Source organism: Hyla sarda, chromosome 2, assembly GCF_029499605.1.
Source record: "Hyla sarda isolate aHylSar1 chromosome 2, aHylSar1.hap1, whole genome shotgun sequence".
Taxonomy (NCBI): Eukaryota; Metazoa; Chordata; class Amphibia; order Anura; family Hylidae; genus Hyla; species Hyla sarda.
The window spans coordinates 188,766,678-188,788,699 of NC_079190.1; the positions used below are offsets into that span (position 1 = coordinate 188,766,678).

General features: G+C 41.4%; 1 protein-coding gene across 5 annotated transcripts in view; it reads right to left on the minus strand.

Moving 5' to 3' along the window:
• AFF3 (ALF transcription elongation factor 3) overlaps positions 1-22,022 on the minus strand; it is a 411,319-nt gene that overhangs the window by 34,570 nt on the left and 354,727 nt on the right. For all 5 annotated transcript variants that reach the window (XM_056555972.1, XM_056555969.1, XM_056555971.1 and 2 more), the window contains 4 exons: positions 21,319-21,434; positions 18,056-18,242; positions 10,928-11,055; positions 8,446-8,509 (listed from right to left, as the gene is read on the minus strand). In XM_056555972.1, the coding sequence (XP_056411947.1) occupies positions 8,446-8,509; positions 10,928-11,055; positions 18,056-18,242; positions 21,319-21,434 (495 nt within the window). The remainder of the gene's footprint in view (positions 1-8,445; positions 8,510-10,927; positions 11,056-18,055; positions 18,243-21,318; positions 21,435-22,022) is intronic.

The following is a 22,022-nucleotide window of genomic DNA, read 5'->3' on the forward strand; positions in this document are numbered from 1 at the left end:
GCAGTTCAGACTACGGTGCTCCATTACCCCTCTCTGGGACTAGCAAGAATGTTGGACAGCTTTCCGCCTTTCCTATGCTGAGGTTCTACTTTTGTTTTGTTTTGTCCTTATTTGTGTTTTTATTTGTTTTTTGTTTTTGCATGTATGGTACTGCTTTCTATGTTAGACTGGCAGACTTATTGACTATGCAGTTCGGTCCCATGTGTATCCTCTGGGCGAACACTACCTCTGTACCTGTAGTGATATTTTGCATTCTTAGATACTTGAACGATGGCTAAGATTTTATCTCATAATGTCAGGGGCTTTAACTCCCCGTCTAAGAGGAGTAAGGTGTTTAAGGATTATACTAGAATACACCCAGAGGTGTTATGTCTGCAAGAGATGCATTTTACCTTGACATCTCGGCCATCGTTTTCTTTTTTTTTTTGTTATAGATTATATAGGAGGTTTTATTACTCTTTGTTTAAATCTAAATGCCGTGGAGTGATGATTCTCCTGCATAACACACTTCACTTTTTTTGTACAAGAATATGTGGACCAAGAGGGGCGCTTTTTGATCCTATTATGTACTCTGTACGATAAAGTTATCTGTTTGGTTAACACGTATGCGCCCACTAACTATCCTCTGACATTTTTGGGGATAATGTGTGTTAAGCTTGAGCCCCTGACCTACAATACTTTGATTTGGGCAGGTGACTTTATCATTATCTATAATGGCAACCTGGATTTGTTCTAACTTAGCCCTATTCCGTAGGTCAGGGGCTCAACAGCTCCTTTTGCAGCAATTGTTTGTAGATCATGGTCCATGAGCATATGGCACAGCTAGGGGATATTCCTATTATTCTCCTGCTCAGTGCCATTACACCAGAATTTACTGGGTGTTGACCACAACGAGGACCCTACCCTCTCTTCTTTATGCCCATCATGTTCCATCGGCTTGGTCAGACCATGATATGGGATGTGCAGCGTTTAACTTTGGCTCCTTTCACGTCTCCCTTTTGGTGGCGTCTAAACAAATCCCTATTGACGATGCCTAGGGTCAAACAGCTATTGGATTCTAATCTGACCACTTACTTTACCTTCAATGCCAGCTCTGATATTACTCCAGAGTGGACATGGATGGCCCATAAGTCTTACATTATAAAGGCTTACATTTGCTCATTAGCAAGATCTGTCCCTCTATCTTTATAGGGCACTCAAGAAAACCCGGACGCAACTGGATTCAATTTTATCTACTGCTGTTGAAAAGGCAGTGAGGTGGACGAAGGCAACTTAGAAATCTGAACGCTTACTAGTTGCCGTGCTCAAAAAGACAACCTCATTTAACAGGATACATAGCCTGCAGTTGCGTCCTGGTCTCCGCTCCTCCCACCCAGACAGGATTTATTCAGCCTTTCATTCTTACTACTCTCAACTTTACACTGCACCTCCTGCCTCCTTATCAGCTTCTCTTACAACTTTTCTCTCCTCTGTAACTCTCCCTACATTATCCCCTAACGCCAGAGAATCCCTGAATGCCCCTATCACCATAGAGGAAGTGTTGTCGGCTATTGGCCATCTTAAATCAGGTAAATCCCCTGGGCCTGACAGCGTTGCAGCAGCTTATTATAAGAAATTTGTCCCCCAGTTAGCTCCTCATCTAGTGGCCTTTTTTTTTTAATAGACTTCACTCTACGGTTACTCTCCCACCTGAGTTCCTTGATGCCTTGGTGACAGTCCTCCCTAAACCCAACCGTGACTTACTGCATACTGCTAATAATTGCCCGATCTCGCTCCTCAACATGGATGCCAAGCTTTTGGCCTCTATAATGGTTTCACATCTTAACCCTTGTCTCCCGGGCCTGGTGCACCAGGATCAGGTTGGCTTTGTTCCTAGTTGCCAGGCCCTGGATAACATTAGAAAGATCCTCGACCAGATACATTGGGCTAACTCAACTGCTACCCCTTTAGTGGTCCTTGCCTTGGACATAGAAAAGCCTTTTGATTGTGTGTCTTAGCCTTATCTGTTTGCAGTGTTGTCTAAGTTTGCATTTTCGGGCCCTTTTATTTAGATTTTGCGTAATTTGTACTCAGCCAGGACCGCATACCTGAAATTACCTTCCACGTCTCCACATCCCACCCTAGGGAGGCGTGGAACACGTTAAGGTTGCCCCTTGTCGCCGGCTCTATTTGTGTTAGTGATGGAGCCTTTGGCACAATTGATCAGAGATCATCCTGACATTAGTGGTACTTCGATTGGTTCATCTGTATATAAGGTAAACCTTTTTGCAGATGCCCTTTTGTTGACCCTGACGAACCCCCTTGTGTCCTTACCGAATCTTTTTAAGCTTCTTGATGATTTTTTCCATTGGTCAGAGCTGCGTGTGAATGTGAAAAAGTTGGAAGTGCTCTATTGTTATGATCTGAAGAAGTAGGTGGATCCTACCAAACAGCTGTCATCAGTGCCGAGAGCGCCCCGGCGTGCTCGCCCACTGCACGCTGTCACTTTGTAAAGCACCAGCAATAAAGAAAAACTACTATTTCCAGAGGTGGGGAGTGCAATCTTTTCGTCTATTCTCATACATTTGGACATAGCGTCTTGTGCATTAACGGAATTAGCACCCCACCTGTGTAGTTCCTGCATAGGCATTCAGGCTCACACCTGAACAGTGCAATTTGCCGGCTAAAACTGAGTACTGTGCAAGACATATTGATTTTCTCCATTATATGGCTCTATGTAATGTTTCGCCTCCTGTGCAAGATTCTATCACCCACACTTTTGTTTTTAAGGACTCTTCCACGGCATTCCCTACTTGGGAGTCAAAATTATGTCTTCCCTTCCATCCCTCTACGGGGTTAATTACAGTGCGGCATATTGGGTTATTCTAGCTGACTTGTTATGGTGGAATTACCCTTGTATTTCTTGGTTGGGTAGGGTAAATGTGGTTAAAATGGTCATTTTGCCTAGGCAACTCTATTTTTGCCGCTCCCTCCCTATCCCTGTAGCCAAGCGTGATTTAGAAGCCCTGCAGAGAGATGTCTTTGCATATATCTGGGCTTATAAACACCCACATTGATGCACTACCATAGGAAGCTGGGAGGACTCTAAGTCCCCCACTTTCTTAAATATTATTATGCAGCACGGTTGGCTCAGCTGGCTCTCATCATTGCACAACAAGGGGCCTCACATTGGACTCTCCTTAAAAATTCTTTGCTCTCCCCCCTACTTGTACGTGGTGCTAATGTGGTCATCTTGCCCTGTGGCCACTTTGGTACTGTCTTCTGCACAGGTTACCCTTTACTCCCTTTCTCTCTGGTGTCAGTTTCGTTTTAAGTTCACTTTGCAATCTTCTGTTTCAACCCTATTCCCCTTTCTAACCCCCTTTTCTCTCCAGGTATCACTCAGACTGTTTGCCGTTGGTGGATAGAGAAAAAGCTGACTAGACTGCATGACTTCACCTAGAGGCCAGACTTTGCACACCTTGACATCCCTACGTACTAGACATGACCTCCTTGATAGAAAAGTATTTAGAGCTAACCAAATATGCTCTTTTTACCGCACCCAAACTTCAGGGTCCATTAAACCCCGCCCTACATTTTTCGAAGCCTACCTTCTTTACAGACCCCTCTCACCCGGACTTCTCTCACTACTATATACACACATGAACGCTGCCACTCCGGATCAGAAGTTAAAGTTCATGATGGACTGGGAGACTGACATTCACACTTCTCTATCTCAGTGGAGGGAGGGTTGCATAGCACTAGGTAAGGGTAGTTGGCAGGTATCCCTTATTAAAGGTACTGCACCGCATGTACATGGTCCCCTCGCGACTTCATTCTATCTACCCAGAAGTATCACCATTGTGTTACCGTATATGTGGTCAACTGTGTACCATGTACCATGTGTGGTGGAGCTGTGTGGTTGTGGTGGGCTTTTGGACACATGTCTTAGACTTGTTGGCTGCCCTTGTGCCTTCCCGTATCCTCCGCACCCCTGCCTTTTGCATATTGGGAATTAGACCTAATAGGATGCCATATGGAGTATTTCGCCTGGTTCAGTTTGTTTAAATGGCAGCTCGCATTTACGTAGCCTCACAATGGAAGCAATCGGTTCTTGATTACATGAGGGTGATCGATAGGATTAACCTTATCATGCTTAACGAGAAGCTCTCAGCTATCGGGGAGTGATACAGTTGAACAGTTCGAGGTAGTGTGGGATCCGTGGATCTCCTCTTCGCATTGTCCGGCAATCCGCCACTGCCTCTCACTGTATTGAACAGAGGGGAGAATGCTGATTGTTCTCTTTAGTTTTATGCCTTTTTTTACCAGTTTTTTTTTCTTATGGGATCGACCGACTTTGATTCACGTAACTGCCATGTGATGCGACTTATTTGCTCTGAGTGTTTATTCTTGCCAGTCCTGTGTGTTCCTTATGTCAATGATGTATAATAAATGTGGATTTTGCAGAGCAAATTAAGCAGCATAAACCCTGCGTGAATACATTTATATTTTATTACATCACCACTGCATCTGAATATACTTTTATAGTGATCAGATGTAGTAAATCATATGATGTGTTGTAAAGTCAGTTCTGATTTCCATCTATTATTCCATATTATATTATTGACATGTCCTTTGCATTTTTTGCATCAATATCCATCCATTGTAATTTTTTTCCCAAAGACAATAACAGGGAGAGAACATGTTTCCTCTTTTTCATCCAGATGGGCACATAATAAAAATAGAAAAAATTGAACGCTAATGTTTTCCAGAAGTCAGATGTCGCATAATGCAAGGTCCACAGAGGATGAAACAGTGAGACTGATCTTTTAACATGACATCTAGATGCTTTGTGCCAATACAGTGAAATATCAATTAGCTTTTATATATCTGGTGCAAATGAAACAATAAAAACATGTTTTATTAGCTGGTATAGTGAAAAGCATATGGTGGTGATAAGCTGCCAGAGCAAAATGCAACTTCAAAGCAGTGCATCATGTCCTGACCCTTACATTGAATAGGGAAATCTTGTTTGTAATATTTTATCAAAATTATTTTTTACAAGCAAGTAAGGGACTGAACCACATAAAATAATTTCACATCCATATGACTTTAAGAAGTGTGTTGATGTTGGTTCAGAAGTGCTGAATGTGGTGGGGTTTGCTGGGTAACTGTATACATACTGTGAGAAGTGAAGGAGGGAAAACTCTCTTCCATGAATAATGTGGACTTTTATACTATGTCTCCAGATAATATATAATAGCACAATCATTTGCAGTGCTGTTTTAACTAATAGGAGAGGGGTTTATTTCCATACTATATAGAGGTCGGCATTTTCTTCATTGTTTACCAGACACAGCCCTGTACTGTTGGTAGTGAACATGCCAGATAGTGTAGCTGTAATGAGTAGGATCTGGTTCTGACTTTAGTATTCATTTTCCCGTGTTTGGCTTGCGCATCATGTTGTGACAATGCCCAGGCTTGTCTGCGGGCCTGGACTTAAAGCCAATTACATTTGGTCTCAATGTCCACACCCTTCTCAGCTGCAAATAATATCTAAATTTGCTTTTGTTGAGTTCCTCTGCACTAGCTCTTGTATATGCCTTGCTTCTTTAATTCTGTGTATTCTGACCTCAGCTTGCAACATTACTATTCTCGGCTTTAATGATTTTGTACCTTTGCTGCTATCTCAATTTGGACCTGGCTTGTTTACCTACTCTCTATCTATTGGTGAGTTTATCCCCTTTGTTTTGTCTCTTGTACTTCTGTGCCTGCTTACCATTTGTACCTTGAAGTGCTTCCCTGACATCTGAACTGTGTTGTTTATTATTTTTGGACCATGTTACGTCCCTGCACTAAATAAGAACAGGGACCGCCTTCCAGTTAAAGATCTGTTGTTTAGTTTGGATAAACAAGTAGGCAGGGATAGTGGCTGTGGTTGAACTCAGGGCTGCACTTATCCCTGCCTAATGTGTAAGAAGTTCAGTCAGCTGATCAGCAAAGGTACCTGATGCTGGACCAGCACTGGTTGGATATTAACGGCCTATCATAAGGATAGCACATTAATATTATAGTCCTGAAAAACTCCTTTAATTCACTAGTATTACCATCAGGTACATAGGAATCTGTAAGTGTTATTGGTACCTGTAGTGTTTTAAATATGAAGTAGGCACAGGTGTGGTGTCCCGATGCAGAACACACCTGTCTTATTTACCTGTCAGGTGGATGTCACCTAGCGTGTCTGCTCCAGGACCACTGATCAGGTTTAAATGTACAATTTATTACACTGTGATATATATCTATGCACTTTCATGCGACAACACCCTTCAAAGAATACTGCTGATCATATCGTCTATTCCAGTGAAAACCAAGTCTGCAGTGGGGAGAAGCGCCTAGAGAGCCCACAGACCACATTCTTAAAGAAGAGGATAACAGGAGATAGAAAGCCTCGGACAACTCCGGTCCATAAATCTACAGTTTAAACCTGGCAGTAAGCCCTGATATAGGATTCTTACGTGGAGAGCAGAGTCAGCGTTTGTCAGCTCCTGAGTCTTATGCAAACTACACAGTCATGTTCAGACCTGTCCCAAGTAAATCTCAGCAAGCAGCAAGCAAGTCCCATAATGCCTAGAAGCAACTGATCCCTAAGGCTAACTAAAGCGAACTTTGCACAAAATGTTGAACTGTTCCTATGTATTTTGCAAGTTCATAATTCATGATTGATTTACTCTGCTCTCACCACTTTTAAGCAAGTGGGATTGGCTTATGCAAAATGGGCGGGGCCTCCCACACAATGAATTCATTAAAGGGGTGCTCCAGTGGAAAACGTTTTTTTTTTTTTTTAATATCAACTGGTGCCATAAAGTTAAACAGATTTGTAAATTACTTATATTAAATTATCTTAATCCTTCCAGTACTTATTAGTGGCTGTACACTACAGAGGAAATTCTTTTCTTTTTGGATTTCTTTTGTCAAGACCACAGTGCTCTTTGCTGACACCTCTGTCCATTTTAGGAAGTGCAGCATATGTTTTTTATGGGAATTTTCTCCTGCTTTGGACAGTTCCTGACATGGACAGAGGTGTCCGCAGAGAGCACTGTGGTCGTGACAGAGAAGAAACCCAAAAAGAAAAGAATTTCCTCTGTAGTATACAGCCGCTAATAAGTACTGGAAGGATTAAAGGGGTTTTCCACCATAGGGTGATTTTAGTACGTACCTGGCAGGCAGTAATAGACATGCTTAGGAAAGATCTGTGCTTGTCTTGGGGCTAAATGGTTATGTTGTGAGATTACCATAACATTGTGACTAGCTTTTTGTGAACTGGCATTTCCTGTTTCGGTTTTCTTTTTTTTACTACAAATCCCATAATTCCATTTTCCTCCTTACCACACATCAGCCACCCCACCCATTGAAACATAAATGAGCTGCATCTATTCAAAAGACTTGTGGTTTTCAATCAGGGTGCCTACAGCTGTTACATTAGTTGCAGATTGATCTCTCTCCCACCAAGTGATTGCTCCACCCATTGAAGCAGACAGGCTCCCTGTCATCAGCTGACTAGTGAGTCAGGTCTTGGCCGCACTGCAACCTGGGAAAAATCTGAGGCAACAGTCATTTTGTATGCTGTTAAAAATAAATATTGGGGTGAAAATCACATAACATTTTTGAGAAAACCATCACACACAGGTACAGACACTATATTATGAACTACACAAACTTTACAGCCCCTGTAGCATAGTCAAATAAAAAAAAATCCTGGAATACTCCTTTAACATTTTTTAATAGAAGTAATTTACAATTCTGTTTAACGGTCTGGCATCAGTTGACTTAAAAAAATAAAGTTTTCCACCAGAATACCCCTTTTTAAGTTGTAGCTGAAATCTACATTAGCTCAGAGTTAACAGAGTTCAAATCTGGACATAAAAATGATGTCTCTTTGGGCATGTTGAAGCACATGGTGGTTTATCTGTCTTTTTTTTTTTTTGGCAGACATACTAAAGAAACTAGCTCAGAATTATACAGTATGGACATCTTGGATTTATAGGGTCTGTATTAGTGGCAGTCTCTCTTTTAGTTCAAAAACTACACTTCAGTTTATTCTTAGGAGATAAAGGCCATGCAGGTCCCGTATTAGTAAAGGACATAAAAGTGACCTTTAGAGTCAAAAATGATTTATACTGATTCCTTTACGACAATGTTATACAAGGTTTTTTGTGCTTGTAAAATAATATTACTATAGCTTTAAAACATTCTTACACTGAGACTGTATAATTACTTATTTTCAAAGTAATTGTTTGACAAAAACACTCAATGATACAAGCATTCCATAATTTAACAAAGCCAGTCATGCTTGTAATAGGTTTTATAATTATGTTTGGTGTCTTGTGCTGATGATAACTTCATGCCCATAAAATACCAGGACAAAATTAATTTAGCATACTGTATCTGGGAGGAAAGTGTACTTACCATGGCATCTGCTTTATGCTTCATTCGTTTAGCTTCCTGCATAAAGTAATCTGCATTGTTAGGTCTACGAAAAAAGAACAAGATTGTTCAGAACTATTCTTATATGAAGTGGATATTTGCCGGGGTGTTTTGCCCTGCTTATAACCTTCTGCAAAATGTAATTTATATAATTATCATCAGTTATCATTGATGGATAGATTGGATTACTTTTATTATTATCATAGCAAAAGGGCATCATTAAGAGCCTTCAAGCTGATTTGTTCCCTCATCATCATCTAAGATACAACTAAAGTTAGGAATGATGTCATGAATACAGTATATGATTCCCCTATTGGTTTCTTACTTTGTTCTTGAACCCATTGTGTATCTGTTTTATAAAAGAATTCATAACATAAACATGAAACAAAGTAGTTGTGGATTACTGCTCCATCCCAAAGGTAAAGAAACACTAAGTAAATATATTCTGTATCGCTTCTCCTAATGACTTATGGTACTTTCAACATTTCCTTCTTTCCTCTCTTGTTTTTATTAAATGGGAAAAATAGGAGATAAAAAAAGATGGAGGACAGCGCCTAGTGTGATTCCGTGTGGTAAACCGGGTTCCTAATAGCCCTGGGGTGGTAATGTGCTCACCTTAGGTGAACCTTGGGTTCATGCATATAACCCCTACATGTTGGGGTACAGATATGTGATCAGGAGCTGCAGCCTGCAGGTACAGGGCCGATGTCCTCAAAAGGGGTCGGCAGTTCATAAAGAGAATTTAGGCAGAAAAAAAACCTTGTGGTGGCGCTGCTCGTTCAGGTCAAATTCACGAGGAGTACAGAGGTAAAGAGTATCAAGTTTATTGACACAAATACACTTAGGAGAGGGTGACTGAGTACAAGATGCGTTTCGGGAGCAACTTCTCCCTTTTTCTATTGTACGAAAAGCTGTCTGGTATAATAGTATCAGGCACAAGTATAAATAGTTGTAGAAGGTGCCAAAAAAAAGGTCAAAGTTCACATTGATGGTAGCCTGTGTAAATGTCACATGGATAACATAGAGCTTTCATGGAATATTTGGTGATGTACCATGATACGTCCACCAAATATTCCATGAAAGCTCTATGTTATCCATGTGACATTTACACAGAATACTATCAATGTGAACTTTGACCTTTTTTTGGCACCTTCTACAACTGTATTTATACTTATGTCTGATACTATTATACTAGACAGCTTATTTTTACAATAGTAAGAGGGAGAAGTTGCTCCCGAAACGCATCTTGTACTCTGTCACACCCTGTCCTAAGTGTATTTGTGTCAATAAACTTGATGCTCTTCACCTCTGGACTCCTTGTGAATTTGACCTGAAAGAGCAGCGCCACCGCAAGGTATTTTTCCTGCCTAAATTCTCTTTGTTTTTATTACATACCTTGAACCTTTGGTTATCCAAACATGATCAAACTAAAACATAATCAAACCCCAACATAAAAGGTATTACATTTCAATCTATTCTCTATGAATTGGAACTATTTGCACATGACATCCTTCTTACCCCTTATCTCTTATGTTACTTTATTCCTCAACCTCCTAGAGGGCCTGTCTAGCTTTGCAACTCCACTTATCATATCCTTTAGTCTTTATGTGGTTAATGCTTTATAGTCAACTATGCCAAACCTGGTCCACTACCCAACCAGATTAGGGTACGTTCACATGGTATTCAGTGCATACATCAGCAACAAAAAGGGATGCCAGCGTATACTATATATATAGTCAACTAGTGTTACATTTGGACAATATGATATGAACCTAGCCTTCCCTAGGCATTCACCTAACCAAGTTCAATCCTGCTAGCTACCACCCCACCTGAACATCTCAGTACACTATTAAAGGGGTACTCTGCCCCCTAGACATCTTATCCCCATCCAAGGATAGAGGATAATATTTCTGATCGCTGGGGACCCCCCACAATCTCTCCTGCAGCCCCTAGTCATCTGCATGATGGAGCCAAAGTTTGCTCCGTGCCTGATGACTCACAATACCGTGTCTGATGACTCTCGAACCGCCGACCCCTATATAAGTCATCAGGCACAGAGCAAACTTTGGCTCCGTGCTGCAGATGACTAGGGGCTGCAGGAGAGATCGCGGGGGTACCCAGCGGTGGGACCCCCATGACGAGACATCTTATCTCCTATCCTTGGATAGGGGATAAGATGGCTAGGGGTGGAGTACCCCTTTAAAGGAGTTAAGATAACATTCTTTACCAGACTGATATATTATTGTTCATACTCTTGCTAAGTAGCTAAAGACTAAGAATCCTGCCACTAGCAGGACATAGGAGAGCAGTTTTGGAATAAGATATAGTAAAGAATAATAATCAGTAGTCATCCTTGTATTTATTCTTCTAATATGCAGCTTACTAACAAAGGGGAACCATTTTATTCATATTGCCCCACAATGACATAAAGAAATCACACACACATTATATAGTGTTGCTGTACCTTGTGCTTTCAGGCAGCTGCTTAGTTATCTTTGTATCTGTATGTCCATTCAGTGCCGAAGACCAAAGGTTTGCATTTGACTCTTCTTTATTACTTAGAGAGCTTGTGTTATTTGATGGTTGTGATCTCTACAAAAAAATAAAAAACATACCGTACTTTTATACAATACAAACGCACATTATATATACTATTTTATAAACACATCTTTTCAGCCTTAGTCCATGCATTAATTGATTAGTAATATGTATCGCCTACACAACTTATATTCATCCATATGGTATTTAACTAAAAGGTTCTTTCCTTTTTTTATGCAAACCTAATTTAGTGAAAATAATGTGTAACTTGTATATGAATGACCATGGTTGTACGTGGGTGTTCCCCACTTGTGTTTTAGGGTTTAGGTTGTTTTTGTGGGTGGGAAGTTTTTAATATGGGAGAGACTCTCTGTACTTGTAGTTTATTACTTGTTTTTTTTTATTAATAATAAGAGTGTTGTATTGGAATATGCATTGTGTCAGTTTTTGTAGGTTATATATAAACCAGAAGATCAAAGAATTTGAAAAACTATCAAAATTGTTTATAATTTAGAGAATTATAAAAAAAAAAAAACTAAAGAATCAGTAAACAAGAAAAAAAATGAAGTGGTGAAATGGTAAACTAAAATGATTAAGGCATTGCCGAAAAAGAATTGCTACAAGGTGGTTTATGATATTCAGTTCAGCTTTAGAGAGAGATCATGACAGCTGGCGATTCTCCCCATATCATCAATCTTCTACATGTGAAAAATGTGTTATGTCTGCATATTTACATATTTACACCCCCTTACAAGTAATAATCATGACACTGGGATTAAAGGATTGCTACAATTAAACCTGATCAATTATTAAACGTAAGTTAAAGACAATGAGAAACAAGTGAAAGGTTGGGTTTATACTCTAGGGTAGGGCTTTACTATACCAACAGCTTGCTATAGAGCCATTGTAAACTACTGTGTGCCTTGCTATATAATCAAACATAAAACTGCACCATCACATACTGCATTATATATGTATCTCTCCCCTCAGAAGCATTGTTTACAATCACCCAGCTTCATCAATCTGCCTGAAACTAAAACTGTCTGGTTTTGCCTATAACAACCAATCACAGCTCAGCTTCCATTTTACCATATCTCATTAAGATATGAAAGTTAAGCTGTGATTGGTTGTTATGGGCGACAGTATGGGTTTAAGGAAGATTTATAAGTATAGGCCATCAGTGTCTTTAGATCTAACCCCTTAAGGACCAAGCCCATTTTGACCTTAAACCCATTAAGGACCCAGCCCATTTATACCTTAACCCCTTAAGGACTGAGCCCTTTGTCGCAATTCTGACCACCGTCGCTTTACGAATTAATAACTCGAAAACGCTTTTACAGAATATTCTGATTCTGAGATAGTTTTTTTTCGTGACATATTCTACTTTATTTTGGTGGTAAATTTTCGGCGTTACGTGCATCCTTTTTTGGTGAAAAATCCTAAAATTTCATGAAAATTTAGCATTTTTCTAACTTTGAAGCTCTCTACTTGTAAGGAAAAATACATTTTATTTTTATTCACAAATACAATATGTCCACTTTATGTTGACATCATAAAATGGACATATTTTTGCTTTTTGAAAAAATTTGAGGGCTTCAAAGTAGAGCAGCAATTTTCAAAAATCTCATGAAAATTGCAAAATCTGAAGGGACAGATGTTACAGAACTATGACTCCCAGCATGCCTGGGCAGTCTAGGCATGCTGAGAGTTGTAGTTTGGCAACATCTGGAGGGCTACCGTTTGGGCACCACTGTAAGAGTGGTCTCCAAACTGTGAACCTCCAGATGTTGCAAAACTACAACTCCCAGCATGCCCAGACAGCCTTTGGCTGTCTGGGCATGCTGGTAGTTGCAGTTTGGCCTTCCTAGTGGTTGCCACAGTGAAGATCCAGAAGTCTCCAGCGACGATCCGGGGTCCCCAGGCATCTTCTCCTCCAGGTACCGGCCTCCATCTTCTTCCCACGATCCCCTCGACATCCAGGGGTGGGCAGAATGGGGGGTTGCCATGGCAACCCACTGTCCTGCCCTGCCATTGGTCAGAATCAGTTCTGACCAATGGCAGGGGATAGGAGTAGATCGCAGCACTGCGACCTCGCTTTTATCCCTCAGGATGATCAGGGCTGTCCCTTACAGCTCCAATCATCCATATTTTCCGGGTGATCGGGTCACCAGATAACCGATCAGCCCGGAATAGCAGAAAATCGCATGTCTGAATTGACATGCGATTTTCTGCGATCGCCGACATGTGGGGGGGGGGGGTCTCAGGACCCCCCTAGGCGATGTGCCGGGACGCCTGCTGAATGATTTCAGCAGGCATTCCGGTCCGGTCCCCAACCGGCTAGCGGTGGGGACTGGAATTCCCACGGGCGTATGCATACACCCCACATCCTTAAGGACTCGGGTTGCAGGGCGTATGCATATGCCCCGGCATCCTTAAAAGGTTAAAGGAGTACTCAAGCGCAAAATAACTTAGCCCCTATCCAAAGGATAGGGGATAAGTTATAGATCACGGGGGGTCCGAGCGCTGGGGCCCCCCGAGATCTCCTGGACGGGACCGCGGCAGTCTGCTGGAAGTGAAGTTTCGTCCCCAGCAGAGAGTCACGGCAGACACTCCCCTCCAAGTATCTCTATGGGATTCATGGAGGGGGCGTGTCAGCCGCCACGTCATGTGGGGATGGAACACCCCCTTTCCTGTATGTTGCCGCGGCCCTGTACCTAAGATCGGCTAGGGGATAAGTTATTTTGCACTATAGATGTCCTTTAAGGACTCTGCCATTTTTTGAACATCTGACCACTATCACTTTAAGCATTAATAACTTTGGAACAGTGGGCTGTGCAAATGAAAAATAAAATTTTTCATTTTCACGGATCACTGTTCCAAAAATCTGTCAGACACCTGTGAGGCATAAATGCTCATCGTACCCCTTATTACATTCTGTGAGGGGTGTAGTTTCCAAAATGGGGTCACATGTGGGGGGGGGGGGGTCCATTGTTCTGGCACTATGGGGGCTTTTTAACCAAAAACAAAAAAGAAATCCAAATTGACACCTACAACTATAAATGGCCATATTCAGCTACATGGTGTCTATAATGATCCTTCATTTATAGTGGAAAACTCATATCACAATATGACAACAAAAGGAAAAAAGAGTTTACACAATGCCACTTAAATAAAATGTAACTTTTATTATAATCATGATAAAAATGTGAACCAACTGGATACAAAGATTGAGGGCCTCAGAGCTTAGGCCGAGCAACCATACAGGGAGCACAACACACCACAGATATTTAGGAGCACTACCAATCTCAGTAATGACTAATTATCATGTCTCTCCTTTACATATAGGGTACCTTCCCTACGCCTCCTCAACATAAAGTGCAGGCTGCTACCTAACATGAAGGTGTGTGGTGTTACCAAAACTACAACTCCCAGCATTACTGACAGACCGTGCATGCTGGGAGTCGTACTTTTGCAACAGCTGGAGGCACACTGGTTGGAAAACCTTCAGTTATCTAACTCAGTATGTTCCAACCAGTGTGCCTCCAGCTGTTGCAAAACTTCAACTCCCAGCATGTACTGATCGCCGAAGGGCATGCTGGGAGATGTAGTTATGCAGCAGCTGGAGGTACTCAACTACAACTCCCAGCATGCAGAGACAGCTGTTTGCTGTTTGGTCATGCTGGGATTTGCAGTTTTGCAACCACTATACAGTGGTCTCTATACTGTAGCCCTCCAGATGTTGCAAAACTACAACTCCAAGCATGCCCAGACAGCTATTTGCTGTGTGGGCATGCTAGGAGTTGTAGTTTTGCAAGATCTAGAGGACCACAGTTGGATCACTGCACAGTGATCTCCAAACCGTAGCCCTCCAGCTGTTGCAAAACTGCAAATCCCAGCATGCCCACATAGCAAATAGCTGTCTGGGCATGCTGGGAGTTGTAGTTTTGCAACATCTGGAGGGCTACAGTATAGAGACCACTGTATAGTGGTCTCAGACTGTAGCCCTCCAGATGTTGCTAGGCAACTTACCGGCTTCCGTAGGATCCAGGGAGTCACATCGCCATCCTCTTCTTCCGCCGATCCCTGTCCCGATCGCAGCCGTCGCCGATGGGTAAATGGACTTCGGCGCCCGTTCCCTGTTGGTTTCCCCATCCTGCCCGGCCTATTGTTGGTGGGCAGAATGGGGAAAACGAAAGTAAACCCCCCCGCCCCCGATCTGCTATTGGTCTTCACTCCTTGATGACCAATAGCAGGGATAGGTGGGGTGGCACCTCTGCCACCTCACTCCTATCCCTTCAGGGGGATCGTGGGTGTCATGGACAAACGCGATCCCCCTTATATTCCGGGTCACCATAGACCCGTATGACCTGGAATCGGCGCAAATCGCATGGTGGGGTCTGATGACCCCCCTGGGCATTTGCGCAGGGTGCCTGCTGATCGATATCAGCAGTCACCCCAGCCCCCGCCCGGCGCGCGGCGAGGATCGAAATTCTCAAGGGCGCACAGGTACGCCCTGGGTCTTTAAGTACCAGGGACTGAAGGCGTACCTGTACGCCCTGGGTCCCTATGTGGTTAAGGACCAGGCCAATTCTATTTTTGCATTTTTACCTCCTCGCCTACTTAAATCCATAACTCTTTTATATTTCCATCTACAGACCCATATAAGGGCTTGTTTTTTTGCGTGACCAATTGTACTTTGTAATGACACCTATCATATTACCATAGACAAACCCAAATAACCCAAAAAATAATTTTTTTAGGGAGGAAATTTTAATGAAAACCACAATTTAGCAAATTTTGGAAAGTTTCATTTTCACACTTTACGGTAAAAATTACATGTTTTCTTTATTCTGTGGGTCAATCCGATTAAAATGATACCCATTGCTACATACTTTTCTATTATTGTACTGCTTAAAAAAAAATCTCAAACTGTTTGTACAAAATCAGTATGTTTAAAATCGCCCTAAATCAGTATGTTTAAAATCGCCCTATTTTGACCACTTTTTGCGTCGTGATCTGTACTTTTTACTTATGGGATCATTAACATTATATTTTGATAGTTCGGACATTTACAAACGCAGCGATACCATATATATTTATTAATTTATTTATTTTTTACGCTTTTTGGGGGTAAAATGGGAAAAAGGGACAATTTCCATTTTTATTGGGGGAAGGGATTTTTCTAATTTTTTACCTTTTTTATTTTTACATTTTTTTGACTTTTTTTTTCTTCTTAAAGTTTTTATGTCCCCCATAGGGGACTATCTATAGCAATCACTTGATTGCTAATACTGTTCAGTGCTATAATCTCGATCTCAGACTCGATCTCAGACCAGAGCAGAAGACCCCAGGAGATGGCCAGAGGCAGGTGAGGGGACCTCTGGACGCCATTTTAGATGATAGAATCCCCACGGCAGCACCGCGGGTGCTCCGATCATCTATTGAAACATACGCATTGCCACAGATGTTGTGATCTGTATTGATCACGGCATCTGAGGGGTTAATGGCGGACATCAGCACGATCGCTGATGTCCGTGATTACCGGCGGGTCCCCGCCCAGCCGAGACTTGCCGTGTATGAGGCGAGCACCGATTCGATGCTCGCGGTCATACACAGGACGTAAATGTACGTCCTGGTGCACAAGGTACTTCCACACCATAATGTACATTTACTTCCGTGGTCGTTAAGGGAACAGGTATCAACCATAAGGCAGGTGCACACAATGAAAATTCCTTTCTGAATTATTCCAAGCTTAATTACGCTTGCAGAAGCCTCCCATTGTTTTTAATAGGATTCTGCTGCTCTAAGCACACTGTGGAATCTTTACAGCAAAAATTCTGAATTCTGGACTCTGCTGGAAGAATGAATATGTTCACTGTTATGGTTGAATTCTGCATTGAAAGGCATTGCCATCGATGGGGCCGGCGCCGAACTCACACAGAATCTCTGCCAATGGTTTCTTTGAGTGGAAATGTAAGTGGGCCCTAAGAGTAATTTGAATAAAAATGACTAGTAAAAATATTTCCTGTGGTCCAGGATTCTGGCAACATACTATTCATTCCTGCTTACTGCCACTGGTATGAAGAATAGTGTAATGACTCATCCCAGTATGGTCCTAAGGGTTAACATTTTCTAGTTTCTGGTTTAGCTTGTAGATTCTGTGGCGATGCCCTGGACTATCCTGTATGTTTTTTCTCTGGCCAGTCCTGTGTCCTCTTACATCCACACCCTGCTAGTCCTGGGTATTTAAGGGTGCGTTCACACGCTATTTGTTTTTGCGGGTTTTCCGCTGCGTATTTGAAAGTGGGCAGGCTCTTCTCGGCTGTCCGTTGCAGATTTTCGGACAGCCGAGAAGAGCCCGGCCCCTTTCGAATACACAGTGGAAAACCCGAAAAACAAATAGCGTGTGAACGCACCCTAAGTCTGCCTTGTTCATTCATTTGTTGCCTGTGAAAGAAGTTACTTCAGAAGCTAGCATTTTCTGTATTGTATCTGGTATTCTGTCATTCTGACACTGGCTGTGTTTCCTGGTTAACCCTTTTGATTCGGCATCTCTCTAGTCCTCTTGGTTCTGATCTCGGCTTGTTCACTCTGATATATTTGTTTGTTAGTCTCCCTCTGTATTAGTTTGTGTATTTGTATACCTTTGCTACCCCTGACTGTATCCCCTGACCCACTGTGTTTTTGTAGTTTATTATTTTGATTGTATGTCCCAGCACTTTATTTACGAAGAGACTGTCTTCATGGGTTCTGGATCCTTCGCTTAGGGCAGATACACAATAGGCAGGGTGGTGCGGGTGAGTGAAGGACCTCACTGATCCCCAGTCCATTTGAAACAGAGAGTGTCTTAATTGTATGGATTTTTTTTTACCAAAGGTTGTCACTGTACTATACACAAGAACCTTTGTTTTATGTGTTGTTGGGCCAAACATTTAACTACATTTATTATATAACAACGCAATCCAATCCACTTGTAAAATGAACCACAGTCTTATATATCTAAATACCGTATATAATTACAATTCGGTTAACTGGGAAATAAAGAAAAGCATACCTGTCGAGAATGTGTGTGCTTCTCTTGATGATAATGACGACTGCAAGAAACATTGGTGGACCCAATACCCCTGTCACATTTATTTGCAGAAGATAGTTCCTCAGTTGTGCATTTTGGTTTATGTTCATCATGAAGGAACGGTAACGGAGACAGATATAGCTCTGGTTTTGATAGGGACATCTCAAAGCTGTATGAAAAAAATTTACATAATGTGGATACCATGTTTCATTTGACTATGGCTGGTAGCAGGTTAACTTTCAATCACAACATTAAATGTTTATATCAAAATCACTGCCAGTTTTGTAATATATAGTAGAAGCTTAATATTTATTTGTACCTTTTAATACACTTCATGTTATTGTTTTGTGTCACATATATAGGGCACTGAATTGTACAAATCTTTAAAACAGCTTTTAATGTTCCATTAGAAATCTGAGGTTATTTTGAATTTACACAGCCCATGGACTCTTGGAGAACGAGGTAGACCCACAGTAACTCACACAGCTTGATGAACAAGAGTCATGCTATCTCTGAAATACAAGTAGACCAGTGCAACCCATCTACATTTTACAGGCCTTCTAGAGATACTGAGTAAAATAATTCTCTATAAAAACTAGAAGCCACTTGGTACAGATAAAATAGACTTTGCTGATCGAGTATTCATAGGTATCCATAACCTAGATTAATATAAACAAATATGAACTCCTCTGTATGGTTCTTGTATGATTCTCATAGCTAAAATATTTTGTTCTTCTGTACTTCTTTACAACTGATAATAGACTAAGTTCTTGGTATCCACTGGTGTTCAGGCTCTGAATTCATTATCAAATTACATTCAGTCCTCTAAACAGTTCATTGAATGGATTCACCGTGGGTATCCCATGGTATGGACCACCATACACTATCAATGAATTGCATCTGTAAACTTAAAGGGGTACTCCGCTCTTGAGTACTGGGAGTGATAAAAACGTATGTGTTTTTTTTTCCTGTAGCTGGTATGGCACACCTCTTCTCAAAAAAAATAAAATAAATAAAGTTAGAGGAGGATACATTTTGTAGATTGGAGCTGTTGGACCCAAGGGATTGTAATAAGGATTATGCCGGCATATCTTGTATGGCTCCACCCCATTGTTGAATGTTGCTTTCTTTGTCCCTTACCACCACAAATTCCTTGGACTACCTTTATGTACAGTATGTTCGCACAAAAGGGACTTCAATTCTGATTCTGAGTCAGATGAAGATATTTCAGAATCTACAGAGACTGACGTGTCCTCATGTGAAAATAATACACTCTGTGCTCTTTGAATTCAGTGAGATCCTTTACAAGTTGATGTTGGTTCCTCTCTTTAAACTGTGCCTTAAAATTTTCTATGAACGGCTGAAGGGAGGTTTCATGTTTTAGGAAATTAGAATTTTAGAGCAACCTCCATCAATTCTTTAAAGGGGTAGTCCGCTGCTAAGCGTTTGGAACAAATGGTTCCTAGTGCTGAAGCCGCCGCTGGGAGCTCGTGGTGTCATAGCCCTGCCCCTCATGATGTCACGCCCCGCCCCCTCAATGCAAGTCTATGACAGAATTTTAATACACATTTATGAAAAGATGGAAACAAAAAATCATTGGACAATTCACATTCCTCTGTAGGAGAAGAAAATCATTCTTGAAGAAACCTCCATCAATTCTTTAAAGGGGTAGTCCGCTGCTCAGCGTTTGGAACAAACTTTTCCGAATGCAGGAGCCGGCGCCGGGAGCTTGTGAGGTCGTAGCCACCCTCGTCATGACGTCATGCCCCACCCATAGACTTGCATTGAGGGGGTGGGGCATGACATCATGACGGGGGTGGCTACGACCTCACAAGCTCCCGGCGCCGGCTCCCGTATTCGGAAAATTTTTGTTCCAAATGCCCCTTTAAAGAATTGATGGAGGTTTCCTCAACAATGATTTTCTTCTCCTACAGAGGAATGTGAATTGTCCAATGATTTTTTGTTTCCACCTATTCAATAAATGTGTTTTAAAAGTCTGTCAGTATACCGATGCATGCCGCATATGTAGGCTATTGTCAGATGTGAGCTTTATGTTTGTATCAATCCCACAATAAGAAATTAACATATGGTAAAAAAAAAATCTATAATTTTATTACTTGGCACTTCTATTTCATAAATGGCTCAAAGCTATTTGAAAACATTTGCCACTTGTGGCTCAAACTAATAAACTGCCACATCTATGTAATGCACAGAAAAGGTACTGAATGTAGTCATTTAGGGATGGGCTTTAATTTGCACTTACACTGTATCTTTTTATTGTAAGAGAAAAAGTAAGGGTTATGTGAATCTGATCTCAAATCATATCTACTTTGTTAGAATTTTAGTGGACCCTTTTGTTTTCTTTTTCTTTATTTTCTCACTGGCTTCCAATCTCCTTCTTCCAAGACCCATTTAAGGACTAGTTGGACTTTTTAATTGCACATGTGACTTCTTGATTGCTTTCTTTTCATATTTTTTTTTTAATAAGGCTAAGAATAAAGTTTTTTTTAAATTAAATTTAAGATTACTTTGTCCCAAAATTTTGACATGCAAGCTCCTGATCGCTCATATACCGTAATACACTTCACTACTACTATATTTTAATGCAGTATATTATGCCTGTCATTAGCTGACCGGCTACCCATCTGGCCCTGCCAGAGGCACAGCCGAGTAGGCACAAATACACATACTTTGGAACCTTCAGTAGGCTCCCTGCGGCCATGGAAACCAATCCGCATCCTGGCGGTTGTGTCACTGAGGTGTCTACGGGTGGCCAGATGTCCTGAAACCCCCTAGATGCCATGGTTAAATTTTAATTGCAGCATCTAAGGGGTAAAACAAGGGTCCGAGGTTTCTCTCCTCCTGGTAGTTAGAGCAAGAGCCCTGCTGCCATGCAACAACTAAGCTCCCAAGATATTCAGCACAGGACACCAGTGCCAGGCTATATCTACGGGTTAATCGGTAAATATGTACCTTAATTTAACATACAATTGTTACAGTAGTTACAGTAGCCATACACCTAAAACCAGAAATTTATGAGTTTATGGCTTAAATTTTACAGGCCTGCTATTTGCATGTAACATCAGAGATGTATGTCAACAATGGGTCATGTCATCATTACAAATCTTGTGTTAATAGGAGACATCAGCATACACTGCAATCTATTGGTTCTTGGTATACCGATAAACAAAAATAAAGACATTAGTCATCCTTGTGTACTACATTAGGGTTGAGAATTTTCCTACCTGCTGAGTTCTAAGCTCTCACTGTTTGCCGTATAATTATTCTCAATTGGAAATTGTAGAATATCTTCCTTTTCCATGGGATTCTTCTTCATCTCCTGAGATCCCTCACTTTCACACTACACAAAATAAACATTCCTTTAATAGGTTACACATAATAACTCATCCAGAGAAACAATAAATGGCATGCCCGTAAGCTTTTATAGACCAAATGTAGTCTGCTTGTAGACTGATTTACGCCAGTATATGTTTTATTTGTCACGATAGATACAGTTACTAGTCCGGCACTGTGTCCCACCTGGACCCGTACTTCGCCACCAATCAAACAGTATTGGAATATGACGTGGTGCTCAGACTACAAGTTCACCATGATAAATAGGTGTCCAAGAAAGAATGAATGTCGGCACTCACCAATTCTTCCGTTCTATTTCTACTTTATTTGCAATACCCACATATTACAAGAGACAGGAGGACAGATATGGGGGGGGGGATACCACAAAGCCACAGCACTGTTTCGCTCGCTGACGAGCTTCAATGGGCCTGGAGACCCGTTGAAGCTCGTCAGCAAGAGAAACAGTTCTGTCGCATTGTGGTAAAGCCCCCCCCCATGTCTGTCGTCCTTGTAATATGTGAGTATTGCAAATAAAGAAGAAATAGAATTGAAGAATTGGTGAGTGCCGACATTCATTCTTTCTTGGGCATATGTT